Source organism: Erpetoichthys calabaricus, chromosome 12 (assembly GCF_900747795.2).
Source record: "Erpetoichthys calabaricus chromosome 12, fErpCal1.3, whole genome shotgun sequence".
Lineage (NCBI taxonomy): Eukaryota > Metazoa > Chordata > Cladistia > Polypteriformes > Polypteridae > Erpetoichthys > Erpetoichthys calabaricus.
In genome coordinates this window covers 40526201-40550214 of record NC_041405.2, presented here as the reverse complement: position 1 = coordinate 40550214, position 24014 = coordinate 40526201, and the positions used below count along the sequence as shown (strand labels likewise).

The 24014-nt window shown below is 37.9% G+C and overlaps 1 protein-coding gene across 1 annotated transcript in view; it reads left to right on the top strand.

Annotated features, from left to right (window-relative positions):
* The window catches only part of col4a5 (collagen, type IV, alpha 5 (Alport syndrome)), a 456319-nt gene that overhangs the window by 417271 nt on the left and 15034 nt on the right, over positions 1-24014 (top strand). Inside the window, exon 48 of the mRNA XM_028815432.2 lies at positions 16280-16457. Within this exon, the coding sequence (XP_028671265.2) occupies positions 16280-16457 (178 nt within the window). The remainder of the gene's footprint in view (positions 1-16279; positions 16458-24014) is intronic.

Genomic DNA, 24014 nt, shown 5'->3' with positions numbered 1-24014 from the left:
AGCTCCAGTGGCTAAAAACCTGAGAGTAGACAGAACTTGCAAAGGAATAGGTAGAGCACAATTCCTCAAAGTCTGCCTTTGAAAAACCGGCCCCAGTTCAGCACACAATTACAAAAGGGTAGCTCTTGGAAATCTAAATCGACTTAGCATCCTGCCATCATCATGGGACAAGAAATCAGTATGATCTCCAAATATGCATTCTCTTTTAATTATTACATTTGCAGTGTCTTCTAACTAAAGCAGCCATGATAGTTGGAATAGCTTGGCCATTCCATGCATTATATTGTTACAGACTGATTACAATCAAGTGCCTTAAATGCAATAAATTTCAGTGTATTTGATAAAGCCCTTGTCATGGATGCAAATCTCAGAAAGAAAGGGAAGCCACACAGGAAGAGTAGCATTGCTTTGACACTGGGTGCCACCCATTTACAAACCTAAAAGAAACATGCATATGCATGGTCTGAGGCTGCCATGAAAATATGTGTAGCGTTATGGCAAGTTTAGTTTTTATACATCTCGACATAAAGATGGAAACGGGCATAAGCACCATTTATGCATCACTTTCAAAGCACCACACACAGCAGGGCTGAGAAATCAGACAATTCCATCTGGGAGACTGAAATGAGTTCTCAGATGGAACGGTCTGATGTCTCAGACCAGCTTTGTCCCTCAAAAGTGACCAGATCCTGTTGGTTACCTATCCAGCTAATCTGCTGACACCTTGCTTGCAAATTGGAAACAGTGAAGTGGCTTAATCTATAGTGTCCACAACTGTGGTGACCCTAAAGTACAATGTGCATAAACAAATCATGCAAAAACAAATCAGAAAACACAAAAGAAAATTGGAAACACAAGTCAGAAAACACAAAAACAAATCAGATTATGCAAAAATAAATTGAATATGCAAAGTCAAATCAGAAAATGCAAAAGCAAATGAATACTTAAAAACAAATCAGAAAACACAAAGACAAACTGAATACACAAATCAGAAACAACAAGTGCAAATGGAGCAGTACAGAAACAAAATGACAACTGCACAAAAATTAGGAAGCATGAAAACAAAAAGAGCAGCATATAACCCAAATCGAAGCAGAAAAAACAGTGAAAGTTACATCACAAAAATGCTGAAAAGTAAAATAAACCTCTTTTTTTAGGTATTTTTATGTACTTTGGCAGAAAATATAATGTCTAGAAAGGATAACGATAAATCTTAAATTCAAGTAGTCTCTGCCAGAGCAGTGTTAAAAGTATTACAATCATATTTCAATATTTTTAATTGGTAGTGAAGCTATAACTTAATGCCAAAAGCACTCCTCATTGAAAAAAAAAATATTGGCATAATTGGCAAGTCCTTGTTAACCTTGTCAAAGCCTTTGAAATTTTATAAAAAATAGAGGGAACAGCTTCTTACAAACGCCGTTCATGTCTGTGCTCGGAACTTCATTCCAAGCAGTGTTTCTGTTCATTACGGCCTTGTAAAGATTGTATGCCTTCCGGAATTCACAGTGTGATGCCGTCATCCAGCTGTGTTGCAGTTACAGCCTGGTGTAGTGTACATCTCATCTCATGTAGTAACTCTTGAAAATGGCAATGATCCCCTTGTCCATTGGTTGCAGAAGAGAGGTGGTGTTGGGAGGCATGTAAATGATGGGGTGAAAGTTGACAATGTTTGTTTGGTGGCCAGGAGCGTTGTCTAAAATAAGAAGGATCCTTCCGTACAATACTGCTCTATTACCGGTACAAAGTGGTTGAAGAACCAATACTCAAAAATTCCACAAGTCACCCAAGCCTTATGAGTTGAGATCCATGTAACTGGAAGAGATGCCTTGGTAATGTTCTTTAGCACTCAAATATTCTGGGAGTGATACACTAGCAGTTGCTTTAGCTTAAAGTCACCCCCACAGTTTCCTCCTAACATAAGGATGAAACGGTCTTTTGAAACCTTGAAGCCTGGCCGTCTCCACCTCAGATATAAATGAACGGTCTGGCATCTTTTTCCAGTAAAGACCAGTCTCACCTACATTGACTATCTGTTCTGGAACAAATCTGTTTTCCGTAATAAGCTTCACCAGTGTAACAGGGAATTTGGATGCTGCTGTTTCGTCAGCTGATGCACTTTCAACTTGGATCCTGATGTTTAAGAAAACCCTGTCACTGCTTAAACCTCATAAACCATCCAACAATTACTTTGAACTCTGTGTCGTTCTCATCAGGAAACCTTTTATTGAGGTCTGTAAACAAAGACAACACTTTCTCCTGACTCAAAATCTGACTGATGGTAATATGCCGACAAGTCTGCCATTCAGTCCAAAGAGAGAGTGAAGTTTTCTCATTTCTTCATAAATCTTGCCACTCGTGTTGTTGATGATGTTGTTCTTTATCCCTGCATCTTCATCCTTAATGTGGGATAAAATCCACTCCTTGTCATGCACAATTGTTGTCATCCGACTCAATCCAAAAGCACGAGCAATGGCAGCAAACTTTTCACCCATTTTGTGACATTTTATCATGCTAACCTTATCTTCTAACGATATAGCATGATGCTTAAGCCTAGCACTAGGAATGTTCTTCGTAACCAAGGGGGAAGTTATTAAAGTCACAAATGCAACACAAACGAGACACTATGAATGCAGCACAAATGAAACACTGCAAATAGCACAAACACAAGTTTGAAATTAATTGGTGCACGCAAACAATAACACTGTCTTGCAGAGGAACTCAAAGTTATCGGCACCAAACACCAGATAAACACAATATTTTTTTAATTTATAAGCTTTTATTTGATTTTATATATTATAATATATTATGTTACGTATTTTAACATTGGCTGTCCGACATAAGGTTGTATTAACCGACTTAAGTCAATTTGTACGTTTTCCATATATTTTTAACAAAATGTCGAATTTGGAGTATGATGAGGTATTTATGTACTTCCCAAAACTGCAGAGTCAGGGACTCTTTGGTTCTGTGTGTTTGAAACTGTGACTGAGAGATGTGAGTTAGGAAGAGCAATTGATGGAGCAGAGCCTTTTCAGTTCTAGCAAAAAGAGATTACGGTGTGACATAATTAAAGTTTTTAGAATTAATAAAGAAATTAATACAGTAGATCCCAGTTTTTACTTTAAAATATGTTCTGCAACAAGAACATTGGGACAAGGTTGGAATCTCATTAAAAGCAAATTGTGTACAAATGTTAGAAAGTTTTTGTTCATACAAAGAACCACAGACACATGGAATAAAATAACCATTTAGTATGTTGGAATGCAGGACTATAGGCACTTTCAAATCTCAATTCAATGTTATTTTGGAAAATCTAAGTGAATAGGATAGATGAGCTTGTTGGGCTAAATTCTTGTCATAATTTTGTAATATTCTAACATTTTGTAAAATTTCCTGATTTATATTGTTCATTTATAGTTCTTTTTTCTTTAGGTATAGTCTCTAAGAGAAAGTAATCCTACCTTATTTCAGTTTGTAAAGGAAAAAAGAGGCAAAGGAATCCCAAAGAAAGTTGGGGTGCCAACCGGGCCACCACGTTTAGTGCGATTGTCCAAAAACTACAGCACATATCGACATGGGGTGGTGCAACAGGAAACTTCTAAAGAATCAGGTTTTTCAAGTGGGTCCAGGGAGCTCCATCATGCGGGACTTCTATCTTGACACTGAGACACCTTCTTCCTAGAGCTCTCAGATTTATATGGTCCCAACCAGAAGAGGTGGAGCTTCAATGGTAGTAGGCAGGGGATTAGGTCCCCTCAGTGGACATCTTTTCAGAGCTGCATAGGAGAAAAGAGACAGTACTGTTGGCAGTGGAGTCCCCTCTTGCCTCAGCGGGGTATTGCATAATTTACTTGAGCCTGGAAAGTGATCCTCAGATGCCCATGCATGACAAGTTCTGTAGTTTTACATATCCAATGATAATTAACAATTATGACATGCTCTTGAAATTATAGATATGTAACCTCTGGCAGGCCCGAGAAGATGGGTGTGCAGCCGGTACATGAATTATAATTTTTATTATAATTTGAACATTTATTTATTTAATTCATTTAATTTTTATTGTATTTTTTAAAATTTTGCAAGTCTGTTTAGTTTCAAAATTAAAAAGGCACGTGGGTCACAGGGTACTTAGCAGCAGTCAACAGTTTACGACATAAGAGACATTCATGAAGGCTGGGAGAGAAGTCACGTGGTCTACAAGGGTATTCCCTGCTCGGTGGGAAGTGACGAGGAGGAGGGGGTTCCGGGCGCAGTGAGAAAAAAGAAATTAGCCTGCAAACAAGTACGTCAATGTAGTTGCCGCATTCTGAGACACCGCAAATTCGGGAAAGCAGACTAAGTGAACCGTTGTGAACAGTCGAGAAACTAAACAAGTGCCGAAGGAGCATAATACAAAGAAACATCACGAAACCCGAAACGTGTCGTTATCTTGAGACGAAGCATGTCCTTACAAGCTTAGACAAAGTATGACGCGAGAACTTTCGCATATAAGATTGTGAAGCGTTGAGTGAGTGCGAAGCAATTGAAGGCCTATACGTACTTATCTAAATGTATCAATGTAATCTACGATTGTTAGAAATAAATAATAATATACACACATACATGTACAATAATATACAACTTCTTTGCACCGAGGCCCGGATTTTCTGTCGGCGGCCCTGACTTCTGGTGACCAACAACATAATAAATTTTATTTTATAATCATTTTGTTAAGTAGGTTTGAAAATAATATTATATTTATCAGTTATTCATCAAGAATTAGACAATGTGCAGGAGCCCTGTTAAAAAAAAAAACACAATATTTCCCATTAGGCAAGAGGACAAAGCAGTCACAACAGTATCAGAGAGTCAGAGGACAATGCATTACAAGTATACTATACCAGTGGTTCTCACATTTAGTCCTCAGCCTTCATTTAACCGAAGAGTTTTTGCTTTAACCAGTTTTAACTTTTAATTAATATTAATTTTTGATTAGCTGACCATTTTCCTTCTGTTATTTCGCATTCAGAAAACTTCAGTAGGGCTGATATTTACATTTATAGGATATTACGTCGTGTAAAGTTTTTGTATTTTTGCCATTTCTTTAAATCCTTAATTTCGTCATTTTACTTTTTATTCACTTTTATGTGGGGTTTGCTCTCCTAATTGCAGCCAAATATAGACCAAAGGACAAACATAAAAGACATCATCTATTTCAGTGTTACATTCAATTTTGTGCATGTTAGTAAATAATGAGATAGATAGATAGATAGATAGATAGATAGATAGATAGATAGATAGATAGATAGATAGATAGATAGATAGATAGATAGATAGATAGATAGATAGATAGATAGATAGATAGATAGATAGATAGATAGATAGATAGATAGATAGATAGATAGATAGATAGATAGATAGATAGATAGATAGATAGATAGTGTGGACTAAGCCCCAGACACAGACAGGAGGACATGTTTTAAATCACCACACGTTTATTTATAAGTCCTAATATTTACAATTATAAAGTGCCACACAACCCCAAACTCCCCCAAAGTCCAGGCCATAGATAGATAGATACTTTATTAATCCCAAGGGGAAATTCACATACTCCAGCAGCAGCATGCTGATAAAGAAAATATTAAATTAAAGAGTGATAACAATGCAGGTATACAGACAGACAATAATTTTGTATAATGTTAACGTTTAACCCCCCGGGTGGAATTAAAGAGTTGCATAGTGTGGGGGAGGAACGATCTCCTCAGTCTGTCAGTGGAGCAGGAAAGTGACAGCAGTCTGTCGCTGAAGCTGCTCCTCTGTCAAGAGATGATACTGTTTAGTGGATGCAGTGGATTCTCCATGAATGACAGGAGCCTGCTCAGCGCCCGTCACTCCGCCACAGATGTCAAACTGTCCAGCTCCATGCCTACAATAGAGCCTGCCTTCCTCACCAGATTGTCCAGGCATGAGGCGTCCCTATTCTTTATGCTGCCTCCCCAGCACACCACCGCGTAGAAGAGGGCGCTCTCCACAACCATCTGGTAGAACATCTACAGCATCTTATTGCAGATGTTGAAGGATGCCAGCCTTCTAAGGAAGTATAGCCGGCTCTGTCCTTTCTTACACAGACCATCAGTATTGGCAGTCCAGTCCAATTTATCATCCAGCTGCACTCCCAGGTGTTTATAGGTCTGCACCCTCTGCAGATAACCAGAACATTCAATTAAATGATATTAAAATAAATAATTCTTACCCATTCTACACACAAATTATTCCTTCATTAAATAAATTATTTAAACCTAGAAACTGGGAAATAACAAATTGAATAATTAAGGTTGGAGTCAAATTAAAAGAAGAAATTGGTCGAGACAAAAACCTACAGTGTCAGTAAGCTCTCAGAACTGAAACTGAAAATCACTGTATTATACAACCTAACATTCATGTTCTGGACTCAATGAGTTTCACAAATTAAACTAATTAACAATTTTTTGAAAACACATCCTTCATTCTTAAAGTAGTAGAAGCACATTTAGAGTTTTTCAGTGACAAATAAAAACAAAAACTAATTTTCAATATACCATGGCTCCATTACAATCTTCCCAGACAGTAAAATTCAAAAGCATTTTCTTCAGGGACTGTGTGAGAACAAGTACAAAGATGGAAGCCCTGTGGGAAAGCTAAGGCATTAGTAAGAGAAACATTTTTAAATACTTTTATTCCTGCATCTCTCTGACTACAGTTCATAAAAAAAGTGTTTTTTGTTAAACTAAACCTTGTCTACACCATCACAACCAGGTTAAGACTTTGGGGCACCTAGGTGTACTAAGTGAACCACTGAAAAATCAGTATGTAATGTCAGAATTTAGGAGTAGCCGAAACTTGAGTGGCCAATGTACACAAACAGCAAGTAGTGTAAGAGCATGCAAGAGCTTTATGGATTGCACCAAAAAACAGAGAAATAGCATCTTTGATTAAAAGTGATTTTCTATATGTTGTAATAAAGAAACCACAAAAGATCATGAAGAGTTGGGGTACTTACGGTAGGTGATCCCCGTATAGTTGAAGCTTTGTAAAAACAAAATGAAACATGAGTACATCTTCCCAGGTGTGAGTCCAAAGGCAGACTGGACCCAAGATGGTGGTGGAGCTGGTTTTCAGGAAGAAGAGGTGGACAAGGCAGGGTGAGGTGGCTGGAGGCTGGAAGTGACATCATTGATGTTATGTCCGTCAATCATCTGTTCTACAGAGGCAGCAAGAAAAAAATCATTAGGCAAAAGCACCTGTCTCTGACTCAAAATATAATAATCAACCAATGAGGCCTGAACTTGTCTCCATTACACGTGTGTGACACATCCCCCCCTCAGCCCAGACCCATCAGGTCATGCAGACTAAATGAAAGATGTCAGGTATCTGAGAAAGAGCGTTTGTTTTGGCATGGGGGAAAATCAGATGATGGAGTGGTACAGTTACAATTTAAGAATCTTATTATAGCATACATTTCACACATAATGAACATCACTCATAATAATTGGTTATACAATATCAAAAGCTATCTTAAAAGTTACTTTAGTACATTTGTCTTACAGAAATACACTCTTGCAGCTTAGTGTCTGTATTAGATTACATTTGTTCAGTTAGCTTAATACATCCTTAAACTGTACACAAGCTTAATTCTTTCTCTATATATATGATAAACAAATCATATAGAAATAATAAATCATATAACTCTCTGCATCATGCTTAATGCAAATTACAGTTATTGGTATTGAGAGTTAAATACTTATAATCATTTTAGTTAATAATGTTTTTTCTCTTTCTCAAGTGCCATACCACTATTACTCTGTGACCAGGCCCACCTGAATATGACAGGATGGGGGCCTGTGCAGCATAGTCATCATTATGATTTAAGTGGTTTCCATGAAGGTAATCACACATGAGATTAGTGGGGTTAACCTCCACTCGCCTCTTCTGTTGGTTCGCAGTCACTCTGTACCTGACAAGGATTTCTGTTTTGAGTTTGTAGTAATTGATGGCAGTCTGCTCATCAAGGTCATAATAAGCTCATTGCACCTCCCACATCAGGAACAGCATCATTATGAGTGCCAATTACACACACTACCAGTATTGTCTGGCGGCTGTTAACTCAAAAAATCACAAGATTCATTTCAGTATCATCCTTTGTGTGAAGTGGCAGTAATGTCTGGGCTGGTCCTAACACCCATTCGTGCTAGTGGTCTACTCATGCTTGATCGCAAGCCTCGGCGAGTTGAGTCAATTGGTCTACTACCTGAACCCACAGGGGTTGGATTTCAGCGGTAAGGACTGCCAGCATTGCTGTCAGGTCAACCAGTTCTGTCATCTTCCGGAAAAAATCCTGCCAACTATTTCACAGGAATAAAGAGATCTTAAAAGATCCCTGTTCTTAAAAGATCCCTGAGTCACAACACAGAAGCTTCAAAGGTTAACCAGATTCACAGCACGTGTGGTAAACACCAGTTACAATGGGATAATTTAAAATCGCATGTGATCGCATTTGCTTTCTTTCCTCCCTCATACTGCTCGATCACCTTCATTTTTGTGTTGAGACAGATATAACTGAAAGTACCGTATTTTTTGCACCATAAGACGCACCTGACCATTAGACGCACCTAGGTTTAGAGGAGGAAAACAAGAAAAAAAATATTCTGAACCAAATGGTGCACTAATATGTTTAATAAAATATAGCAGAATAATATTTCAACCATGTAAATTCAACAGCGGTATTAAGAAACATCATCACTGTCATTAACAAATAAGGAGAGACTTTAAGGTTCAAGCTCTCTTCTAGTTTTATGGAAACCCCAAGAACTCCTCATCGCTAGTGTCAGAATTTATTAAGCTCAGTTGCTCATAATCACTTTGCAGCATCACGTACCTATCATCACGCGACATAACCTGTCCAAAGCCACCAGGGGACAAAGCACGTTTGGACCAATGCTCCCTGAAGTTATATCGCCAGTCTAGTCCCATCTATATTTGTAATGCCACAAAGCCCTTCATCTCGTGTTTTGTTGTGGGTTTCCAGTTTGAAAAATGAGAATGCGGTGCAAGCACAGCCCTCGATTCAAAAGATTGCTCTGCATACCTGTTTGTCTCGTCTGACAGTAGCTGAAAGGCAGCTTCAGGAAAGAACAGCCTGAAGTAGTCCAGCGGCTGGTAATCTATCGAGTCCAGAGTCCGACTCAGTGATAATGCGCAAAACATCGTCTGCTGAGTATTTTGTTTTCTGCACTCGCTTCGCTCCCTCATGAGATGTAGATGCTATCTTGCCTTTGTTTATATTTGTTTAGATTTCGCAACTCACGCAGACGCAAGGATTAGATGCCAAGTCAATGAGTCTAACATTCCTCCAAGCACAGAGGGAATGCCTGTAATGTAACAGTGAGTTTTGTCGCCCTCTACCCCTGGATATCGACTTTTGTCAGGTATTACACATCATGGTCTGTGATGCAATATTCGCTCCATAAGACGCACAGACATTTCCAACCTTCTTTTGGGGAAAAAAAAGTGCGTTTTATGGTGCGAAAAATATGGTAGTTGAAACCGCTGCAGGTAATAAACTGAGATCGAGATGAATGAGTAACACCATACAGAGCGAAAACTATTATTCCTCTATGAAATGTAATTTTAGTGAAATTGATCCGCTATTAATCCTTTCAAAAAAAAACGTAATTCATTCAAACTGACTTTTTTTATTTCCATAAGAAGCATATGCCTTTCTGGCTCATTTTATTTTGCAACCGGTCTTGGTTGGGTGTAATCAATTCCAATGCACTTTTTTATTTCATTTTTTAAAACACTTGCATAGATCCTGCCTCCTCAACCCACCCCATCTCACCCCTGCTGCTGCAGAAGTTGGAGCAGCTGGTGACACAATGGAGGGAGCAAAAAAGAAAAAAAAAAGTCTTTTAGCAGCTATTTAAAAAAACACAGGAATTCAGAGAAGGTGAATCTCTACACACTGATGATCCTTGAGATGGACAGCAATGTAAATCTACTTGAGTGGTGGAAAACACAAGAAGTGCAAAAGCTTGCAAAAAAGTACCTGTGCATCCTTGTCTCAGGCAGCCCTTCTGAGAGGGCTTTCAGCAAAGAAGATAATATTGTAACATGTAACCATGCTGCTCTGAAGCCAGATGCTGTGGACAGATTGGTGTTTCTGTCACACAACTTAAAGTTTCCTTAGTAGAATGTTATAATTGTTTTATTTTTCTGACATCTTTGTGCAGTATTGGACAGAACTTGAAGTTAGTAATTTGTTTAAGAATATTTTGGGCCTGAGTTTTTCATATCTTTGTACTATATATGATAGAACTTGTTTACAAACAGACATGTGACAAGACGGGGAGCTGGTGAACTTGTAGTTGCACCACCAGTGGATAACAAACTCCTGCCTGCATTAACAGAGTCTCAGCACACACGCAACTTGGGGGTTGTCAGAGTCTCAAATATCTTATTCTCTCTCTATCTCAATCTCTCTCCCTCTCTTTCTCTGTCTCTTTCTGTACAGTATATATTGTAATGAAGTAAACAGATGAGATGCACAGTTTAAGGGTTGGGGGAATTCCCTATATAATGTAAGTTGGTCCGAGCAGTATATCCAGACTAATACCATGGTCAAAGTTGCAAAAATCAGACATTTGACAAACAAACAAAGTTCGACGGGACTTTTATGGAAGTATGGCAGGAAGTGAAGCAGGCAGAGGAAATGGGAATGACATTGAAGATGAGTGACGGAGATGAAGACATAATCGACATAAGTGACACCATTTGAAAGGCACCAGGAACTGGAGTCGTCTGCGAGAGCTGGAACGGACGTTACCCTGGTGGAATCTCCAAAAGGTGCAGTCCTCTGTTCTTCTGCTAAAAAAGGGAGAAAGACATTGGTACTTTGTTTCAAATCCCCATCTTTTGTTCTTTTGCGCTCTGTCGGGCCCGTTGGCTGCCCCCTATTCATGAGTGTGTGACAATATGTATACACAAACCCTAATTAATATGCCACCCCCTTAAACACTCTATAATATACTCCCCAGAAAACGGCGAAACAGCAAAGAAAGAAAGCAAGCAAGGAAAAGAAATGGAAAATTACCCTATTTACAAACAGCACGTTCTTGTTTTAAAGTCTAAATTCACACGGCCTGGGAAATCTGCAATGAATCCAGTGATCAAGTCAGATATGTTCCGCTGACTCGTATACTGAATTTAAATGTAAAAGAAGCGATCTCACCGGCCTGGCGACAATTCCTTTGTTGAAGGAAGAAGTCCGTCTCACCCGGGTGTCTCGGCGTTAGCGTCCGTCCATGGCCGACGCCCACACCATAAAAGCAAAGTAAAGTCGTGTGCTCCAAAGGTCCTTCTAGGTTAGCCAGCACTCCTTCTCCGTGCACCCAACCATCCTTATTACGGAGTCTCACTTGCTTTACCGCTGGCTTCTTCTTTACATTCACCTTCCCAGCTCCTTATTTAAACAGTCTTTTTTCTTCTTTTCAATATCAGTAAAGTAACTCTCCCACAAATAATAAGTTCCTATATTATAATATTTTCCATGGTCATACGTCATTTCCGTTTCAAACACGAAAAGAATTTTATTTATATAGATATATATATATATATATACTGTATATGTATATATATATATATATATATATATATATATATATATATATATATATACAGTGGAACCTCGGTTCACGACCATAATTCGTTCCAAAACTCTGGTCGTATCCCAATTTGATCGTGAACCGAAGTAATTTCCCCCATAGGATTGTATGTACAGTAAATACAATTAATCCGTTTCAGACCATACGAACTGTATGTAAATATACAGTGGAACCTCTAGATACGAGTTTAATTCGTTCCAGCACTGAGCTTGTATAGCGAATTTCTCGTATCTAGAACAAACGTCCCCATTGAAAATAATGGAAATCCAGTTAATCCGTTCCGCATCCCAAATATATTAACATTAAAATCATTTTTCCTAACAAATAACACTGATAAATTATATATACTGTAGTCTACCTTTAATAAATAACACTGGTAAATAATATAACTGATTATTAAAAGAATCAAAACAGGTGTCCAAAGTGCAGTAGAGCATTCAATAAATCTTTAAATAAATAATCCTTAAAACAGTTGTGAAGTGGAGGTTTAAAGTACATAAGAATAACAATCCTTTAACACGAGGTTAAAACGTCAACAGGAAGCAGTCTTCAAAAAACAGATGACAATCCCCGGTGCTTCTTTTCTGTTAGCGTCTCACCTGCTTCTCCCATGCGGGCTCTGCAACAGGCGAGACACTTAATGCAGCTGACCTTCTCTACACCGTCCTGCTTCAGCTGTTTGGCTCGCCTGTTCAGCTAAACGCGAGCCTGTACTCGCTCGCTCTCTCGCACCGACTTCCTACTGCTGCGGATTCCTGCCTCCTCCTGCAACCTCCGTTCTCTCTCCTCTCTTTTCTTTTACTTCTTCTCCCCCATAACCGGCTCGCGCTTCTCTATATATGCGGGGAAGACATGGCAGCTGCTAGGGTTACCACTTTTAATACAAAAAAATAAGGGACGCGCAATTTCATTCTCAAATACTGGACGATTCCGTATTTTAAAGGACGGATGGCAACCCTGCCCAGCCCATCAGCCACCGGACAAATCATGGATGTGGGCAGTTTCCCACCTGTGCACTTAGGTGAGAAACGCAGACACCGCAGATCGCCCTGCGGCTCGTTACAGCTACCACGCCCCCTCGCTAAGCCGCGAGCTATACCCACAGCCTGGCACGTGGCTCGTTACGTGAGCCAATGCTCGTATTTAGATCTGAATTTTTCGCTCATACTTTCCTCGTATTTTGAATTTCTCGTATACAGAGGTGATCGTATCTCGAGGTTCCACTGTATATATTTTTTAAGCACAAATATAGTTAATCAAACCATAGAATGCACAACGTAATAGTAAACTAAATGTAAAAACATTGAATAACTCTGAGAAAACCTTGAACAACAGAGAAAACTAACACTGCAATAGTTCGTGCTACAGCGCTACCAACCGCTTTCTAAAAACACTTTTTTTAATGAGTTTTAAGCACAGGGGAAAAAAATGAACATTTGAAAATATCCGTAATTTAATAAACGACCAAGAAAGTAACATTGCAACAATGCACGTTCGATCGCTGTAAACAGAAGTGAAAACAAAATCAAGCCCAGTGCATTCTTTAACTGCCTTCTCTACCTTATGCGTCCAGCTCTCTCTCTCGCGGTGCCTCTGTGTGTGCGTCTGTCTCTCTCTCTGGCGCTGCCTGTGTGTGTGCGTCTGTCTCTCTCTGGCACTGCCTGTGTGTGTGCGCGGCTCTCTCTCGCGCTGCCTGTGTGTGTGCGTCTGTCTATCTCTTGCACCTGTGTGTGTGTCTCTCTCTCGTGTGTGTGTCGCGTCCTCTCGCTCTCTCTCTCTCTCTCTTGCTCGCTGCACAGGAAATGCACAGGGAGAGACTGAACACGTACAAACCGAAAGGGAAACTGGCTTGTTCATATACCGAGTGTGTGGTCGTGAACAGATGCAAAAGTTTGGCGAACATTTTGGTCGTAAACCGATTTGTACGTGTTCCGAGAAGTTCATGAACCGAGGTTCCACTGTGTTTATATATTTATGCAATATATGATGTAGTCATGCATGTGCGCATTGGGTGCAGCTGAAAGGCTCGGATGAAGGTGCTGTTTGCGGTGCAAACACCTTATCTCCTTCCTCCCTCTGCACACAAGAAGATTGATGGCTTTAAAACCCTTGACATCACTCCCGATATCTGCCCACCTGGATCTGCCTCTTCCTCCTGGAAGTCCTGATCAACAGAATTTCCGGCATCTTGAGACAGTCAATCTTGAGATTCACTTCTGCGGCAACATTTTCTTTTTTTTTCAATGCGTTTGTTACTTGTGTTTTATTTCAGTTATATGGGTTTGCCTATGGGTGCCTCAGCATGTTATATAAACTTAAGAAAATATCAAAACAAAAATAAAAATATATTTGAAAAAATTAAGTAAAACTGAAAGGCTATCAGTGTAGTTTTTAACCTGTTGTTTGACATGCTACCAATAGCCTTTACCTTCTCCTAAGCAAACAGCCAACTCAGTAATTGAATGGGGTTTGTGTCGCTTCACTGACAAACTCTTTCAATCACAACTGATTTGTTAGCAACAACATCCTGTTTAGTTATGTAAACTCAGTGAATGTCTTTATCAGTGCCTCAAGGAACAATTTTATTTTCATTCAAGACAACTCTAAAGATCAATATGTTCATGCATCTCACAGCTTGCAGATAATAATTAAATCTTGCAGTACTGGTTATAATTTGCATAAGCTGCTTATGAGCTGGAAAAAGAGTGAGTGGAAGGTGGCTGCGATGTGACAGGTTGGAAAAGATCTGAATGACTGTACTTTTCAGTCTGGAACTCTCTCTGTAGATGCTTTCCCTGCTTAGCAAAGTTATTTATATATCAGACAATAATGAGAAAGGACAAAACATATTCAGTAATTGATGTGTAGAAAATTCTAATTGCTTCCTGTTGCATAATGAACTTCATTAAGTGTCTCTGAAAAAGCATGTTCTGCTGATCTTTCTTAACCATAACACACCTACCGTGTTTGAGAACTGAAAATTGTGGTGCCCAAGACCTGGCTATTGTCAAATACAAATGAAATCACCTTTGCTTTGCATAACTGTCAGTTCTTGTGTTTTCTTGACATTTCATTCTGGATTACTTATGCTACATCATCTGATCAAAGCATTTTGCATTAAATTTCTGTATTTGTCAGATTCTTTGTCATTAAAATTACATAATGTTAAAAGTCAGAGGCTACATTTTTTTCAGTTTATATAAATGATTCCAAAGAACAAAAAACATATAAACCTGTTAGAGTATGTCTAGAGAAGTCCCACTAGACAGATTTCAGTACTAATGGAAATATGCTGTGAGGGAAGATTGAAGAGTTGAGTCTTTTCAGTTAGTGCAATTGGAGATTTTGAGATGACATCATAGAATTGTTTAAAATTTTGAAAGGAATTAATAGCTTGGATGCATGTTGTTCATCTAAAATTAGTTCTTTCAGTTATAACATAGTTGCATATATGCGACCCGTTGTTTAAGGGTGGGCCGGCATGGTAGCGCAGTGGTAGCACTGCTGCCTCGCAGTTAGGAGACATGGGTTTGCTTCCTGGGTCCTCCCTGCATGGAGTTTGCATGTTCTCCCCATGTCTGTGTGGGTTTTCTCCGGGTGCTTCAGTTTCCTCCCACAGTCCAAAGACATGCAGGTTAGATGCAATGGCGATCCTAAATTGTCCCTAGTGTGTGCTTAGTATGTGTGCCCTGCGGTGGGCTGGCTCTCTGCCTGGAGTTTGTTTCCTGCCCTGTGTTGGCTGGGATTGGCTCCAGCAGACCCCTGTGACCCTGTAGTTAGGATATAGCGGGTTGAATAATGGATGGATGTTTAAGGGTACATCTTAAACAAACATCAAAAATATTTCAGATTTGACATCTCGTGCACCATTTCCTTAGATTTTCAATCTAAATTGTGGGTTCGCTTCCCGGGTCCTCCCTGTGTGGAGAGCGCTTTGAGTAGTGAGAAAAGCGCTATATAAAGGTAAAGAATTATTATTATTATTACCTGTACATATTTCAATTTCTTATCTTTAATCCATATTCTTGTCTTTCAAAGACATTTCTCCCATAAACCAAACAGTAATTTATTACTGCACTAGTATTTATTTCTCTACCACATATAATGTATAATCTGGTGTGGTAGTCTGTATTCTAGATGTTCAATATAGGTTACTGCTAAAAAATACCCACTGCAGAAGAGAATAAATAGACTTTCTGTGTGAAAACTGTGAACATTAAACATTTTATACCTTTAAAAATGTCTTTCTCTTTAGATCATTTTAGTTAAATCTTAAGGGTTTGCAGTAAGTTGATCCTTCATTCCGAGTAAGACAACAGAACAAGGAAGCATAAGGAACAACTACAATAGGCATAATTTATTCAGTGCATTCAAATTGTGAATTTCTTTCATAAAATATTTACTTCCGACCAATAAATGAAACAAATGTTTAAATAAATTATTTTAGCATTATACACAGTAGATGAAGAACATTCCATTATTGCCAGAATAGATCATTTCATAGATTTCTTCCAGCAAAACTAAGTAAGAGATATGGGTCTATATGATGGATGTATTTATTATTTCACTAAATGGCATTTTTTCATTTCATTTTGTAGGAACTGCTGGCAGTTGTTTACGTCGCTTCAGTACAATGCCTTTCATGTTCTGTAACATCAATAATGTATGCAACTTTGCTTCCAGAAATGACTATTCTTATTGGCTTTCCACTCCTCAGCCTATGCCTATGTCTATGACTCCAGTTACAGGAGAAAGTATCAAACCTTTTATCAGCAGGTAAGCACTACAAATATTTAAAATATTTGCTACAAAATCTACATTTAAACTTTTGGACACTAGACAATAGCCACTTGTTGTCTTAATTTAATTGTTAATTTAAATGCTATGATTTTTTTATTTAAATGAAGTATCTGTCTTGTATTATGTAAGTTATTAAGTGTGTTATTGACCCCTGAAAGTGCAGATAATAGATTCATTTTGATAATGCTAACAAAGTACATTTAAAAGGAGATATTATACTCAATTATTCAAATACTAGCTGTGCTGTCCATATAAGACAGGAGTGAAATCTAACTAATCAATGTAGACCGCAGCATATTCAGCGTTAACATTTGCAGTGCACGATCTACTGGAACGTAATTTGAAATGCATGTAGTAATAAAATACATAGCATTTTTCCTTCCAACAGATGGTACACGACAAACATTAGCACTGCTGTTACAAATCCTATACCAAATTGCATTTAACAGAGGCATAGCAACTGGGTAAACACACAGTTATCTTTTTATTAAAAGTAAGTAAGCTGATTTCTGTCCATCCAGCAGTTATTGTCTGTTGGACATATTCAACTTTAATGTTTGCAGTGTACCATCCATTGGAATTTATTTTGTAATATGTGTAGTAATAAAATGCATTGCTTTTTTCCACCAGATGGTGAATCACAAACATTAGCACCACTTCCATACCAAATAGCGCATACCAGAGACATAGCAACTGGACAGACACGCAGATATACACACACAGAAAAGAAGTCACAGGGAGTGAGACCTAGCAAAAACGGGAGGTGTGAGGCAACAAACATATTGTTTTTGGTCAAAAACACTTTGACTACGTGTGGAGGTGCAATGTCATGGCACAAAATTAAATTTGCCATGTGCCACTGCTTCTGATGATTTTTTCCAGATGCTTTTCTGCAGATGCCTCAGTAGTTCTGTGTGATGTTGCTGAGTAATAGTCTACTCAGGGGGAAAGGTTTTATTAACAAGTATGTCTGAGAAAAAAAAATCTAAAATGTAATGTGCATTGTGACGCGTGAGCCACCATCTTGCACCCCAAAACACGAGGCTGAGTCTCAATATTTTACCAAAAACAGCTTTATTCAACTTGAAACAGGAACAGCAGGGTTATTTATTGCAGCAGGAGCTACCACTCACCTATACACTGACACAGTAAACAAGCATAGTTGGGGTCAGGTCAGTGGCCAAGTTATACTGTTCCCTGCATTTATAATGCCCCTTGCATCATCCATCAGCGATGGGCGCGTATAGATCGATCTCAGTCGGCACGTATTTATTTCCACTGCGCTATTTTTTTTTACTTTTCAAATTAATTTGACAAGTGATCCAAAGAAGATATGAGTGTGCATACCTGTATATACTAGGGCTGGATGATATGGAAAAAAAATTACAATAATTTTATTCATATCACTCAATATCAATGTATATCTACTCTCTATATATAAAATCCTAAGCCTAAAAGTGCAACGGTGACGTTTTTATGTCACATTTTTTGTCACACTTTAAATCGGGGTTATTTTAAAACTTACATATATATGTTTGGTATCATTTTTTTCAGAATTTATCGAACTTTAATGTGATGTTTTTAGATTTTCAGATTCTTATGCCGTTTTTAACTCATAAACTAAAAAAAATCGAGAACTCACATCTCGCAAGACGAGACTTTGTGCCAAAAGATTCAACCACGCCCGGGGCTGAAAATAAAACACAAACAGTAGGACAGCTTCTGTACAGGCTTTTAAATGTTCGAAGCGCCGTGCAAGATGCAGATCACGCGGCACGGCAGCAGCAGCAATCCAGCAACTGATCAAGCAAAGACAACGTAAAACAAACTGTATTTGTTTCCCATTGTATCACCATTTAAGAGGGGGTTTCAGAAGAGCGACCATGTCTCCTTGGAGTGCATTCAGTCCCCCTCTTCACAATGTGAGTGGCAGAGATGCGAAGTGGCTGGTCAGCGAAGCGACCACAGCGTAACCCCCTAGTCATGGTATAAATCAAGTCACTATTTCTGTCAAGCTTAAACATTCTTTTTTACTCCTAAGTGAGATGTGAAGATATGATAAGATTAATTTTGGTTTAAATATTATTTAGTTCCTGTCAGAAGCTGAACATGACAAATGTACTGTAGAACATTATACAACTGTATTTCAAATAAATAAAACAGGTATATATAATAAACTAAAATCTTAATTCTGATCAGTCAAAAGCTTCAAGTGTTACCGGAGAACACAAACAAAATGCACAACTAAATTCTATGGTCAATTCCAAATAAATAAAATACAATAGGTAATTCAAAATAATGTCTCAATTCTGACCAGTCAAAAGCTTTCAAGGTTTATAGGAGAACACACTAAATTTGTCAGTCAACAGTCAACTCCACATAAAAAAAACCTTAATTCTAAAATTCTTAAATCTAAAACTAAAATCTTAAACCTTTCAAGTTTTACAGGAGAACACAAAATAAATTCTTTAGTCAGTTCCAAATAAATAAAGTAGGTATTAAAAAATCAAATCTCAAAAAAACTTCTACTGTATCCTTTCCTTTGTATAGATTCAATCTGTTTCACTGGGAAAAAACACAAAAAAATAGACATTTTATATGTATCCTCAGTCCAAATTCAAGCAGCTTTCAAATGTAAATGAAGGAAAACATAAACAAAATTGATTTATTCACTCAATTGTAGTCAGCGTATGCGCCAAGTCAAAAAAAAGAAAGTCACAAGAAATTCCCATTAGTAGAGCACTTGTTTGGGTCTGGGACTGTAAAGAGTTGCATTGTGTGTACTCTAAAGGATGGCGCTGCTTCAGATTGTACAAAAGATTAGTGGTATTACCTGTCCTTTTGGGAATATGCTTTCAACACAATTTGCAGTGCATGCTAGTCTGCTTCTTGTCGGAGATTAAATAGCCAAAATGCCAAATTCCATTGGAGCCTTCTTTTCAACAATGTCCCACATATTTTGAGCCTTGGGCTGTGTCCATTGGGGTGTCTTCATTGGCAACGCTGAGTTTTTGTTAACATTATCTGTTGTCATTATCTCTTTTATGTCACTTCCACTGCTGTGTGCGTCATCCTAGCCTGATGTGGCTGTAACTCTATTCCAGCCACATGATTGGTTTGGTGTGACACTATTCTCATTATCATTTGCTTTTCTTGTTGTCTGTAAAAACATGGATGGAATGAGTTCTATCAACTTCTATCGACCATGTCTTTCTATTTCTATTGAGGAAGAGTTATTTCCCCTTAATTATCTTTATTGTTTTATTGCCCAGCTCTAACACATACATACCCTGAATGTGCCTCACATATGCAAAATTAAAATAAAACAAAATCACAAGAAGAACCAACCTAATCAAACACCAACAACATGCTGACAGATACACTCTCTTGTTGTTTTCAGTGCTGGACGTGTGTGAATTGTTCAAAGTCAGGTCACATTCATGTATCAAATTTAGAACTACATGTATAACCAAAAATTATTCCATATATTTTATGTTGTTTTCATTTCTCCAGAAAGACTGGATCTACAGTATGTTACATATGAATGAACAAATTGCAATTGCTCTTTACTGAAAATGCAGTTTTGGCAAAGGCAGATCCATAAGCCTAACATGTAGTCTACAATGACATTGACAGAAAAATCTTACCAGAGGAGCCTGCTAAACCATAAACACTGCTTTAACTCAAGTGACTGAACTGAATCTCAACATTTGATTCAATTCAATTTCACTTCAGTTGATTTTTGTAGAGCACTCTACACTAAAAGCAAGCATGGGGCACTGTAACAAATTCTCAGGTAAAATGTAAGTACAGTGAAACCTCGAGATACGATCACCTCTGTATACGAGAAATTCAAAATACGAGGAAAGTATGAGCAAAAAATTCAGATCTAAATACGAGCATTGGCTCGCATAACGAGCCACGAGCCAGGCTGTGGGTATAGCTTGCGGCTTAGCGAGGGGGCGTGGTAGCAGTTGCAAGCCGCAGGGCGATCTGCGGTGTCTGCGTTTCTAACCTAAGTGCACAGGTGGGAAACTGCCCACATCCATGATTGTTCCTGTGGCTGATGGGCTGCAGCTGCCATGTCCTCCCCGCATATATAGAGAAGCACGAGCCGGTTAAGGGAGAGAAGAAGTAAAAGAAAAGAGAGGAGTGAGAACGGCGGTTGCAGGAGGAGGCAGGAAGCAGCAGCAGCAGCAGCAGCAGCAGTAGGAAGTCGGTGCGGGAGAGCGGGCGAGTGCAGGCTCACGTGTAGCTGAACAGGCAAGCCAAACAGCTGAAGCAGGACGGTGTAGAGAAGGTCAGCATTAAGAGTGTCTCGCCTGTTGCAGAGCTCGCAGGTGAGACGCTAACAGAGAAGAAGCACCGGGGATTGTCATCTGTTTTTTAAAGACTGCTTCCTTTTGACGTTTTAACCTCGTGTTAAAGGATTCTTATTCTTGTGTATTTTAAACCTCCACTTCACAACTGTTTTAAGGATTATTTATTTAAAGATTTATTGAATGCTCTACTGCACTTTGGACACCTGTTTTGATTCTTTTAATAATCAGTTATATTATTTACCAGTGTTATTTATTAAAGGTAGACTACAGTATATATAATTTATCAGTGTTATTTGTTAGGAAAATTGATTTTTATGTTAATATATTTGGGGTGCGGAACGGATTAACGGGATTTCCATTATTTTCAATGGGGAAGTTTGTTCTAGATACGAGAAATTCGCTATACAAGCTCAGTGCTGGAACGAATTAAACTCGTATCTAGAGGTTCCACTGTATAAGCTTTGTGAATTACAAAATTTAGAATTAGTACACTTAAAGACACAGATTTGTTTAAACACACAGAAAACAATGTAGAAACTGATTTACATAAATGGAAACTAACAATATCTCTCCAATAACACTAGAATCGTTGAAGCCTACAAAAAAAGCCGTAATCCCGGATCACCTTAAATCCCTTCGCATCTCTTCATCAGTGTCTTTTGTTTTGTAAATGCGTCGATCAGCACAAGCAGCAAGCCGCCTGCTGTCCCATCCTCTGCCTTGTCCCATCCTCTCAGGTTGGGCAAAAAGTTCTCCCAGCTCAGGCCAAGACTCCTTATCTGCATGTGAGGTTCCTGGAGTTGTATAGGAGAAATAATACAGTAAACCATTTTTTGGAATACATACATTTCATGTGTGTTCCGTGTCTACAAGGATCTGGGTAAGTGTAGGATGAAAGGAAATGCGAGGCAAGAAATACACCGATTTGAACAGCCAGTGAATAGCACACTGTAGTAGTCAGTCATACTAGAAATAAAGGCATACATTTATTTCTCATATCCTGCATATTTAAGCATTAGTTTTCAGTTATTTTCAAGATGGGAAAACAAGGTTTAGACACTTTTGTAATGAATGTTTTAAAAGACATTCTAGTATCAAAGATAATGCTGAAATTCCATGCAGATTTATTGAAACTAATGGTGGCAGCTAGCAGTATGTTGTTGGAGACTGCATCATTCCCCACCAGCAGCCCCACACACACCAATAAACAGTACTTCTTTTTTATGCATTCAGACACAAGTACAGTAGTTCTCACCCATCCACTTCTTTAACTCACTGACACAGTTAACAGTAACAACATTTACTTATATAGTGCTTTCCAAAACAAAGTATAATTAAAAGTGCTTTACAAATGGTAGAAAGTTGAAACAAGGGAAAACAACAATCAAACAAACTATAGAGAGGGGAAAGTAAAAAATAAATAAATAAATAAATTGGAGAAATACAAACCTGTGTTGTTCCACAGCAAAATTCTATCATACAGTATATCTAAGTTTGAAAAAAAGATAAAAGATAACATCTGCCAAGCACCTGATACCAAGTAGAGAATTAAAAATGCAAACTATGTGATTAGCAGAAATTTTGCAAAAAGTTGTATTAAAAAAGTCTCTTTAAGTGGATTATTTCATATTTGTGGAGTATAAAAATAAAAAGCGGTCTCGCAACTTTTTTATATTTTACTCTTGGAATAGCAAGCACAGCAGAATTTGGGGATTTAAGATTATGATTGGAAATGTAAAGTGATAACATTTCAAGGTATATGAAGGTGCAACGTTATTCCAAACCTTAAAAACATTTAGCAGTATTTTAAAATTAATTCTGAAAGACAGAGGCAGATGTTAATACTGGTACAATGTGATCAGATTTCTTCATTTTAGTTAGGGTTCTTGCAGCTGCATTCTGAACCGACAGGCATTGTCTTAATTCCTTTTTGGCAGATCAGTTAGGAGTGCATTGCTATAATCTAATCAGCTAACTTTTTTATCATCCTCTAAAGACATAAAGGACCAAACAGGGGCTGTATTTCTTAAATGAAAAAATGCAGTTCAGGTTGCATAATTAATGTGAAATTTAATATTAAGTTCTGAATGTAAATTTTTTCTCTTGTGTTTTCTACTTATTTCTGTTATTTTTTTTAATTTCTGAGCTTTTTTCACTGTAGCCAATAACAAGTAGTTTGGTTTTCTTCTTATATAATTTAACAAAATTGCAACTTAGCCATTGCATAATGCCGTTAAGGCAATCTGTCAGACAGTCAGGTGCCTTTGGATCATTTAGGGCTATGAATAAATAAAGCAACATCTCATCTACATAGCTGTGGTAATTTAAATTGTGTTATGAGATGATCAGGTCTAAAGGGATCATATAAAGTGAAAACAGCAATGGACCTACAACTTATCCTTGCAGGACGGCATATTCAATTTTATGTGTTTTCAATACACAGTCATCAAGATTAACAAAGAAAATTCTTCCTGTTAGATAAGACAGACCAATTTAGAGTTACATTAGATAGGCCCACTCATTTTCTATGTCAATTAATAAGAACTAAAGCCTGACTGGAATTTATCTAAGTGTAGAATGTTTATATAAGTAGTCATTTTACTGCAAAAAAAAAACTTCTTTATATATTTTGTTTAAGGAAACAATGTTAGTAATGGATCTACGATTGTCTAGGACAGAGGGGTCAAGAGTATGTATTTTGAACAGAATTTTAACTGCTGCAGTTTTAAAGAAATACCAAAGGGTAGTGAACAGTTTATAGTATCTGATGCATCATCAATTAATGTGTCAGAATTTTTTTTGAAGACTTCTGATGAAATAGGATTAAGAATAGATGTGGATGGTTAAGGATTTGTTTTTATCTTATGAAGTTCTCCTAAGTTTATAGTAGTAAAACAGTTTAAATTATAAAATCTGGCGGGAGATGGATCAATATGTTGTGTTACTGCTGTTTGCAGTATGCTAGACCTCATGCTACTAATTTTATGTTTAAAAAACACAGCAGATTCTTCACATTTTCCTACTGTTGCTTGCGGAGACTTCAAGGCCGGTGCTGGATTTACTAGCTGATTGACAGCTGAAAAGAGAACTCCTTGATTCCCTGCACTATCATTTATGAATTTATAAAAGAGGGTCTCCCAGATCAAAATTCTGTATTGCAATTGTCTTCAGAATTTCATAATCAAAGGTTAATTTAGTCTTCCCCCACTAT